The 11167-nt window shown below is 47.2% G+C and overlaps 1 protein-coding gene across 1 annotated transcript; it reads left to right on the top strand.

Annotated features, from left to right (window-relative positions):
- The first annotated feature begins 891 nt into the window (after positions 1-891).
- Positions 892-2668, top strand: LOC140720959 (ribonuclease inhibitor-like). Its single transcript, XM_073035827.1, has 3 exons — positions 892-1416; positions 1572-1739; positions 1904-2668. The coding sequence occupies exons 1-3, from the start codon at positions 1253-1255 to the stop codon at positions 1992-1994; spliced, it is 423 nt and encodes a 140-aa protein (XP_072891928.1). The 5' UTR covers positions 892-1252; the 3' UTR covers positions 1995-2668.
- The last annotated feature ends 8499 nt before the right edge of the window (positions 2669-11167 follow it).

Raw genomic sequence — 11167 nt, 5'->3', positions numbered from 1 at the left:
TCCTCCATCACATCAATTTGGTTCCCTCCCCCCAGCAATTCTAGTTTAAACTCTCCCCAGTAGCCTTAGCAAACCTTCCTGCCAGGATATTGGTCCCCAGGGATTCAAGTGCAACCCGTCCTTTTTGTACAGGTCACACCTGCTCCAAAAGAGGTCCCAATGATCCAGAAACCTGAATCCCTGCCTCCTGCTCCAATCCCTCAGTCAATGCGTTTATCCTCCACCTCATCCTAATCTTATTCTCACTGTCACGTGAGACAGGCAGTAATTCCGAGATCACTACCTCTGAGGTCCTGCTTCTCAACTTCCTTCCTAACTCCCTGTAGTCTACTTTCAGGACCTCTTCCCTTTTCCTACCTATGTCACTGGTACCAAGATGTACCACGACCTCTGGCTGTTCTCCCTCCCACTGCAGGATATCTTGGAAGTGATCAGAAACATCCCAGACCTTGGCACCTATGAGGCAAACTAGCATCCGAATTTCTTTCTTGCATCCACAGAATCAACTGTCTGACCCCCTGACTATAGTCCCCTATCTCTGCTGCCGTCCTCTTCCTTTCCCTGCCCTCCTGAGCCACAGGGCCAGACTCTGTGCCAGAGACACTGACACTGATGCTCCGCAACCCATAGGCCACCCCCCTCCGGCAGTACTCGAACAGGAGTACTTATTGTCAAGGGGTACAGCCACAGGGGTACTCTCTAGTACCTGCTTCTTGCCCTTCCCTCTCCTGACTGTGACCCACTTTCTCGGTCTCCCGTGGCCCTGGTGTGACCACCTGCCTGTAACTCCTCTCTATCACCTCCTCACTCTCCCTGACCAGACGAAGGTCATCGAGCTGCAACTCCAGTTCCCTAACTCTGTCCCTAAGGAGCTGCAGCTCGACACACCGGGTGCAGATGTTGCCGTCCAGGAGGCTGGGAGTCTCCAGGATCTCCCACACCTGACACCGAGCACAGAAAACCAGCCTCACACACATACTCTCTGTCTGTATTGTAAACAGATAACCTCGACCCTTTATCGTCGAAGCCCCGTTGAGCCAAAGCCTTCCTACTCTGTCTCCCGCTCCTCTGATGCTCGCTCTGTAAATCTGTCTTCCTTTTAAACTCTTCTCGCTGTTCTCACTGGCCGACTTGCGCAGTCGTGCTGAGGAAAATAATCAGTAATTGTGTTACTGATAAACACTGGGGATTTGTACCGTCTCCTGTCTCTCTGTGTCCTTCACCCTCACTCTCTCTCATCTCCAGGCTGAGGATGGTCGGTCTCACAGATTCTGGTGCCGAGGATCTCGCCTCCGCTCTCAGTACAAAACCATCACTGACGGAGCTGGACCTGGGTGGTAATAAACTGGGGGATTCAGGAGTGAAACTGGTGTCTGCGGCTCTGAGGAACCCGGAGTGTAAAATACAGAAACTGGTGTAAGTACCAGACTGTGGGAGATTGTGTTTACAGTCACTGGGTGTCTGACACTGAACATTAATGTGATCAGTAATTGTGTTACTGATAAACACTGGGGATTTGTACCGTCTCCTGTCTCTCTGTGTCCTTCACCCTCACTCTCTCTCATCTCCAGGCTGAGGATGGTCGGTCTCACAGATTCTGGTGCCGAGGATCTCGTCTCCGCTCTCAGTACAAACCCATCACTGACGGTTCTGGACCTGGGATTAAACTCTCTGACAAACCGATCTGTCCCCGCTCTCCGCCGCCTCATACTGACCCTTCCGAGTCTGGAGCGGATTGAGTGAGTGTTTGTGTTAATGTTCAATGTGATAAAATATCAGCGGATCCGCGGGTTTTCTGGTGATATTTGTCTGTGAGTGTTGTTGAAACATTAACCCCGGTCCCCTGTTACTGTCACTGTTGTGTAATCTGGTTATTTCATCTTTATTCTCCCATCTGTTTCAGGCTGGAGGGGAATCCGTTCAGTTGGACCGGGATGAAGGAACTGGGATCTCTGCAGGAACTCAGACCCGGACTGACAGTGGAGACCGTGTGAACATCTGAATGTGTGAACATCCCCGCCCGCAGGATGGGGACATTTGGCCGATACCCCGCCCTCCCCTTTAACTCCCGCCCTTACCTTTAATGGCCGCGCGCCGGTGGTGATTCCCAACGGTTTTAATGGAACCGGCTCAGGTCTCGCGCTGAGTGTCGCTCGGAGCGGTCCCGCAGTGACGTATTTCCGCCTGTTGTCCGGCGGGGCAGATTCCGCCGGATGTGCGTTTCGAGACTCCCACGTGACACCCCGGGGAATTACCCAGACAGGAAGAGCCCGGGGGTCCGGGGCTCATTCTGGTATACCGGTGTCCCGGGGTGAGGGGGATGATCCCGGGAAAGAATCCTTTTGCTCCCTTTGCTGAGGACGGTGCATTCGGCAGTCTGGCCGATATAATGATGTTAAATGGACAAATCCCTCGGCAGTGACCCTGGATCTGTAGCGATCCCGGACACGGCCCTGAAGTGTGATTTTATAATCATCGGTTCCCCGATGCAGAGTGACGGTGAGAAACGGGACTGATTATTCAACCGGTCACTCGTTGTCGCCGGTCAGTTAATTGTGTGTGACTGTGAGTGAGTCGGGAGCCGCTTATTTATTCCCGCACGTCAGCAGTTCACACATTGTTTAATTTACATTTGTCATGATGAAATCAATAAACCGCTGTAACTTCCTGTCCAGGTGCCGGACTCGAGTTTTATTTGAGGTTTCTGCTGCCCCCCGCACCCTGTGCACTGCAACAGTGGGTCGGAGCTCCTCACACTGACACAGTAGCGTCTCAGCTCCAGGCTGAGGGAGGTCGGACTGGCAGAGTCTGGGTGTCCAGGATCTCATCTCCACCCAACCCCCTTTCTGGCTAACTAACGCGCTCCTGCTCCCCGCAGACAGATAAAATCGACGTGAGTCCACTGAGGTCCCAAGTACGAGAGGGATGGGGGATGGAAAACCGGCGTCAGACAGAGAGTGAATCTCCCTCCGCACCGTCCTGTCACACACACACCCGGGGTCAGACACAGAGGGAAACAACCTCAACACCGTCCCATCACACACTCCCGGGTTCAGACACAGAGTGAATCTCCCTCCACACCGTCCAGTCACACACACCCGTGGTCCGGCACAAAATGAATCTCCCTCCACACTGTCCCATGACACAGCCCGGGAGTCACACACAGAGTGAAAGTCACTCCACACGTCCAATCACACACTCCCGGGATCAGGCAGAGAGTGAAGCTCCCTACAAAACGTCACATCACACACTCCCGTTGTCAGACACAGAGAGAGAAGCTCCCTCTGCACGGTCCCAACACACACGCCTGGTCTCAGACACAGAGGGAAACTATCTCCACATTGTCCTATCACACAATCCCAGATCAGACACAAAGCGAAGCTCCCTCAACACCACCCCATCACACACTCCCGGGTTCAGACACAGAGTGAATCTCCATCCACACCGTTCCATCACACACTCCTGGAGTCAGGCACAGAGACAATCTCCCGCCACACCGTCCCAGCACAGTCTCCCGGGGTCAGGCTTAGAGTGAATCTCCCTCCACACTGTCTGACGACACACCGCGGGAGTCACACACAGAGTGAAACTCACTCCACACATTCAATCACTTACTCCCGGGATCAGGCACAGAGTGAAACTCCCTCCACACAGTCCCATCACACACTCCCGGGGACAGACACAGAGTGAATCTCCCTCCACACTGTCCCATCACACACTCCCGGGGTCAGACACAGAGTGAATCTCCCTCCACACCGTTCCATCACACACTCCCGGGGTCAGGCACAGAGTGAATCTCCATGCACACTGTCCCATGACACAGCCCAGGAGTCACACACAGAGTGAAACTCACCCCACGTGTCCAATCACACACTCCCGGGATCAGACAGAGTGAAGCTCCCTCCACAACGTCCCATCACACACTCCCGTTGTCAGACACAGGGAGAGAAGCTACCTCCGCAAGTTCCCAACACACACGCCTGGTCGCAGACACAGAGGGAAACTATCTCCACATTGTCCCATCACACACTCCTAGATCAGACACAAAGTTAAGCTCCCCCAAAACCGTCCCATCACCCACACACAGATTCAGACACAGAGTGAAGCTCCCTGGACTCCGTCCCAACACACAATCCTGGTCTCAGACACAGAGTGAATCTCCCTCCACACCGTCCCAACACTCACTCCCGGGGTCAGGCATTGAGTGAATCTCCCTCCACACTGTCCCATGACACAGCCCGGGAGTCACACACAGAGTGAAAGTCACTCCACACGTCCAATCACACACTCCCGGGATCAGACAGAGAGTGAAGCTCCCTCCACAACGTCCCAGCACATACTCCCGTTGTTAGACACAAAGAGAGAAGCTCCCTCTGCACGATCCCAACACACACTCATGGTCTCAGACACAGAGTGAATCTCCCTCCACACCGTACCGTCACACACACACCCGGGGTCAGACACAGAGTGAATCTCCCTCCACACCATCCCATCACATACACACCCGGGGTGAGACACAGAGGGAAACTACCTCCACATTGTCCCATCACACACTCCCAGATCAGGCACAAAGTTAAGATGCCTCAATACCGTCCCATTTCACAATCCCGGGTTCAGACACAGAGTGATTCTCCCTTCACACCGTCCCATCACACTCTCCTGGAGTCAGGCACAGAGACAATCTCCCTCCACACTGTCCCATGACACAGCCAAGGAGTCACACACAGAGTGAAAGTCACTCCACACGTCCAATCACACACTCCCGGGATCAGGCAGAGAGTGAAGTTCCCTACAAAACGTCACATCACAGACTCCCGTTGTCAGACACAGAGAGAGAAACTCCCTCCACACGGTCCCAACAAACACGTCTGGTCTCAGACACAGAGGTAAACTATCTCCACATTGTCCCATCGCACAATCCCAGTTCAGACACAAAGTTAAGCTCCCTCCACACCGTCCCAACACATACTCTTGGTCTCAGACATATAAAGTGAATCTCCCGCCACACTGTCCCATGACACTGCCTGGGAGTCACACACAGAATGAAACTCACTCCACACGTCCAATCACACACTCCCGGGATCAGACAGAGAGTGAAGCTCCCTCCACACTATCCAATCACGCCCTCTCGTGCCTAGCCACGGAGAAACGTTCTCTGTGGTGTGAGATGTATCAGCTACGTTCAGTTAGGAACTGTAGCACAGAGACATCCCCCATCCCACACAAGAATTGAATCTATGTCATGGAGGTTAGAGAGACGTGGAGTGATACAGGGTGAACGGATCTGGGGAGGGCGGGAAGGGGCACAAACGGGCAGGGGAATTCACGTGGATATTAGAACGCTTGCAGTTGACAATTGCATGTAAATTCTACGGTGGAGAAGTAGCCCAGGATGAAATCCAAGATGCAGATTATTTTGCAAAAACGAGACCCCACACCTTGCCGTCCTCTCTCACCGTCGGCACTCCTAACGGGACACTGACCCTTCCCGTCCACTCACACAGACATTGCTCTCAATCAAAGGTCACCTTTTCCCATTCGTACCGGCCAACCGCTCTCCCAATAGACGCCACCCCGTCCGAGTCACTCCACCCATCCGCATTCCTAACGGGACGCATCACTACCCATTTGCTCCCAACGTCCGAACATTCCATCGGAAACCCACCCCTTCCCATTCATTCACACTGTTTGCCTGCCAGTGGGAGCCATCTCTTACGATTCACACCCACTCTCCGCACTCCCAATACACCCCACCCCTTGCCATTCACTCCACCCATCTGCACTCCCAGTGAACCCCACCCCTTCCCATTCACTGCCACTGTTTTCTTGCCAATGGGGACCCACCCCTTATGATACACACCCACTGTCCGCACTCGCAATAGACCCCACCCCTTCCGTTTCAATCTCATCGTCTGACTTCCCAATAAATCTCATCCCGGCCCATTTACTCCCAATGGGATCCAACCCTTCTAATTCACTCCCACCATCTTTCTCCCAATGGGACCGCTTCCAGTTCATTTCCTTTTTTTTAATTTTATTTTTATGTGGATAAGGTATTCAGAAGTATTACACAAACTTTTTTTACGTATAAAGTCTTTTCCATTTTCCATTTAGAAATGTATAAATCTATATATATATATATATATATATATATATATACATTCGCAAGTACAGACTGAGACGATATTTAAAGAAAATTAGGCAATTAAATAGATCTTTATGTACAATTGTAATTCCTCATTATTAAACTAAATAATATTAATAGTTGTTGAAAAATAGTAATAATAGTGGTTGAATAATAATTTCCATATATCTCTTCTCGTCCAATTTTTTTTTGTCCAAAATAATGTGGATAGCCCTGTGTAACTTCCATCGTAGGTATTTGTATCTTAACGCATTCATGTTTGCTCCTACCCATAAACATACTTCCAATTCCTGTGTACTTATTTACTTCATTTTAACATTTTCCCCGAATTTTTTTTCTTTATTTGTGTTGATTCCACGTTTTCAAGAAATAAAACAGTAAGCATTCGAACCAAGGGTGCTTACGTTAACACTATTACTATGTTGATGAAGAATGCAACATGAACCATTAAGAGAGTCATCTAAAGTCTGCTCGCATTGGGGTAATACATTCAATCCATCTATTCCAAATTTGGTTTTTTTTTCTTTTTGAATTTTCACGAATAAGTCATCTTTTCCATTTGCGCTTACAAGGCCTGCAGCAATTTTATATCTTTCTTCTGTTCCAAATACAAAACATGCCCCAAATTGACAGTCACAAAATCCAGAGGTATCTGTATCTTAAATACCTTAAATAATGTTCTGTGAATACCTTTCCAATATAAACTTAATTTAGGACAATCCCAAAAAAATATTAAAATGATTTGCCTCCTTGAATCCACAACTTCTCCAACACGCCACGTTTGTGTCTTTATATTTTTCTTGGTATGGGGTCTTGAAATATCTTATAATATTTTTCCAGCAATGTTCTCTCCAAACCAAAGCGTTAGTTGAAAACCACTGAAAACTGCATATTTTCCCCCAAATCTCCTTTGAAAGTACCAATCCCGCTTCTTTCTCCCACTTCTCTTTAATATACAATGTGTTTCCATTTTTGGCGTGAGAGATGGCATTATATATCGAGAAATTGATTTACTTGGTATTAAGCAGTAAGCCGAATTCAAAATTCTGGACAATTCTAATTCTGCTGTTGATAAGTCTGTATATCTACAATTCTGGTTAAAGTAGTGTCGTGCTTGAAGGTACCTAAAACGTTTTTATGTTCTTAGGCCATGTTTGTCCTGCAGGGATTGAAAACTTTGTAATACACTTTTATTTGTGAATGAGAGTTAGGTTGTAAGACGTTTCTTTATCCATAGTTCAAATCATTTACCTCCTCTGCTGGGCAAGAATTCGGTATCATAAGCACACCGTCTAAAAAATTTCAACGTTGTAAATTCCACATAAATTAATTACCTTCTGCCATACTATTAATGTGAGATTTATTGAGCTGTTTTCCATCTTTCCCAAACGGGCCATCAATCATTTGTCCGCAATTGAGGCCTGTAGAGGAAGACTGTCAATCAATCCGAATTCCATTTCCTTCCATCTGGCCTTGTATCCCCCACTACACCAATATAACAGAGGGGTTAACTGTGAAGCAAAAAAAATAATAATTTCTCAAGCAGGAAGTGCTACACCTCCTCTTTCCTTTCCTAACTGTAAGCTGCTAAATCGGATTTTTGGTTTCTTTCCTTATCAGATAACGCGGGAAATCCATTTGTCCCATTCCCTAAATTAATTATCATCTACCTCTACAGGTAATGTCCGGAAAAGGTAACGTAACGGAGGGGGAGAATATTCATTTTTACAAAACTTATCCTTGAATTTAAACTTAAAATATGAATAAGATTCCATCTACGTATATCTGCTTTTATCTCTGAAACTAATGGCCCATGATTTACCTGTGACAACATTGACAGATCTTTTGGCAGGTTTATTCCAGAATGTCTAAATAATTTAGTTTCCCACTTAAAATCATATGCATTCTGCAGTTGTCTTTTTTTTTTGGATGCTATATAATCTAAGGACATAACCTGCGTTTTCTTTACATTAATTCTATAACCTGATATTTTCTCGAACTCATCCAACAGTGTAAACAATCCTATGAATGATTTTTCTGGTTCACTCAAATAAACTAAGACATTATCTGCGAATAGCTTTGCGAGCATCTCTGTTCAATCCCTGCCACCTTGATATCTTTTTAAATTTTGCACTGTCTTATTAGTTGGGCAAGAGGTTCAAGGTATATTGCAAAGAGGAGAGGGGAAATTGGACATACTGTCTAGTACCTCTCTCTAAAATAAAAGAGTCAGCGAGGTCCCCGTTTATCTTAATTCTGTCATATAAAGTCTGTATTACTTTAGTAAACTTTTCTTGAAAGCCGAATCTTCCGAACTCTTTATATAGGTATACACATCTAAATGAATCTAAAGCTTTCTCGGCGTCTAATCCCACTACCATTGTATCTGTCCGTTTCTTAGTAACCTGTTCTAGTATGTGTAAAGTTCTCCTTATATTGTCCTGAGTTTGTCTTTGCTAGATGAATCCAGTCTAGTCTAAGTGGAAGTGGCCAGATAGAAGCTTTTCCAGTCAACAAGCTAATATAGATGTAAATAATTTATAATCGAAATTAAGGACACTGACTGGCCGGTAATTACCACATTCTAGTTTATCTTTACCCTCTTTAGGAATAACTGAGATAATCGCCTCTCTCCAGGAAGGTGGGCTTTCTCCTCTCTGTAAGATCCAATTAAAGGTGTTAAGTAATAAAGGAGCTAACTGTGACTTCAGCAATTTGTACCAATCTGAGGTAAACCCATCAGAGCCTGGAGACTTTCCAGCCTTTAATCTAGTGATGGCCACGTTCAGTTCTTTGGTAGTTACTGGTTGTGATAAACATTCATTTTGTAAATATGTGAGCTTGGGTCATTCCAAAGAATTCAAGAAAGTGCCTTTATGGGACTCATTGGAGGCCCGGGGTTGACAGCACAGTTCTCGATAATATGTTCAAAACTCTCTTGAATTTTCCCTATTGTACTCTCAACAAGTTTTGTGTTTGGATTCTTTATATTATGAATTGTATTGTCTGTATTACGTTGCATTGTATTAATCCAGTCGACCTTGTATATATCTCACAAGCGCTGAACACGAGCTGTCCATCATATAGCTCCGCCTTTCAGTTTCCAAGGCAACTCGCAGACTTTCTCTCTCTCCGTTGCTGAAATAGCTCCGTTCGCTCCCTCGCTCTCTGTTTAAAGGAACAGTCCACTTTAGAATAATCCATCAGATCTCGTCACAACTTGAACTGGAATCAGCTCACTGCTCCAACCGGAAAGAAGAAGTGTCTCACGGTACTGGGTAAAAGACTACACATCCTTCAACACAATCAACAGCAGAATGATCCTTGGGGTTACAGGAAGTCGAATTGTGAAAGTAAGTTCCATTTATCAGGCGAATTACCATTTTTCCAAAGTCTCGGTTTAACATTCCCGAGAACGATAAATTAGCTTCTGTTATATCACAACTGGATAACTCAGAAGACAACGATGAGAAGAGATACAATATCGACTCCGTTACAGGGGCGTCCCGACTTTCCAGCCCCGGATTTAATGCCTCTCTCTATATAAGTGTCATGTGAAACGCAATTTTAAACTATCTGTGTCAGCTGCAGACTCTCAATAAACAGGTGGTGCATTTCTGCTTCAACAATCTGAAATGATCGGCATTTCATTGCAGGCACAAACCTCCCCACAATTACAATTACACAGTTGACGCCCTGACTCAAGAAACCTTAGTGCACACACACACACACACACACACACACACACACACACACACATACACACACACACACACACACACACACACACACACACACACACACACACACACACACACACACACACACACACACACACACACGCACACACACAACCTTCGGCACCTCCAAATTCAACGACGTCAGCTTCTCTTCAACCAATCATATTTGGAACCAATCATCCTGATTACTGCAGCTCAGCAACATTATAACTACTTTGGCAGGTTTTCACAATCATGAGCATTTTTCACACGAGAGAGAATCTGCAGATGCCGGAAATCCAAGCGACACACACAAACCGCTGCAGACCAGGCAACATCTATGGAAAGTCGAAGTCAGGGGCCAAGACCTTTCACCAAGACAGACTTGGCCAGAAATGTTGACTGTATTCTTTGCCATAGATGCTGGCTGGTCCGCTGAGTTCCTCTAGCATTTTGTGTGTGTTGCATGGAGTTTTTTTTCTGCTCTAATTGTGTTCTTTCTTGTACAATTGTACATACATTATGTTTAAATGTTGGTTTTTACTGTTAACTTCATGTATCTGCCAGAGAGTCAATGTGGTTTCAGAGTCAATAGGAGCACCAAGGACATGGGATTTGTCCTCAGGCGGTTCCAGGAGAAATGTAGGGAACAGAACAAGGGATTGCTGGTGACGTTTGTCGACATTACCAAAGCGTTCGACACTGTGAGCAGGGAAGGTCTGTGGCAAATCATGGAACGACTGGGATGCCCACCAGTGTTCCTCGGCATTGTCATCCAGCCACACGAAGATCAGCGTGGCCAGGTCAGAGACAACAACGACCTCTCAGAGCCTTTCCCAATAGGCAACGGTGTAAAGCAAGGCTGCGTCCTCCCGCCGACTCTCTTCACCATCTTCTTCAGCATCGTGCTCGAAAGGGCCCCGGAAGACCGTGATGACGGGAACGGTGTCTACATCCGGTACCGCCCCGATGGCAGCCTGTTCAATCTGAGGCGACCGCAGTCCCACACCAAGACATTGGAGCAACTCATCCGAGAGCTCCTCTTCGCCGACGATGCTGCCCTCGTTGCCCACACAGAGACAGCCCTGCAGCGTATAACATCCGGCTTCGCAGAGGCTGCCGAGCCCTTCGGACTGGAAGCCAGCTTGAAGAAGACAGAAGTTCTTCATCCGCCAGCACCTCAGGAAGATTACCAGCCTCCCCGCATCACCATCAGCGAGGCAGAGCTGAAGACAGCCCACCAGTTCAGCTACCTGGGGTGCACCGTCTCGTCAGATGCCAGGACCGACAAAGAGATTGACAA

The sequence above is a fragment of the Hemitrygon akajei genome, unplaced genomic scaffold (assembly GCF_048418815.1).
Source record: "Hemitrygon akajei unplaced genomic scaffold, sHemAka1.3 Scf000048, whole genome shotgun sequence".
Taxonomy (NCBI): Eukaryota; Metazoa; Chordata; class Chondrichthyes; order Myliobatiformes; family Dasyatidae; genus Hemitrygon; species Hemitrygon akajei.
This window is presented reverse-complemented; position numbering and strand designations above follow the sequence as displayed.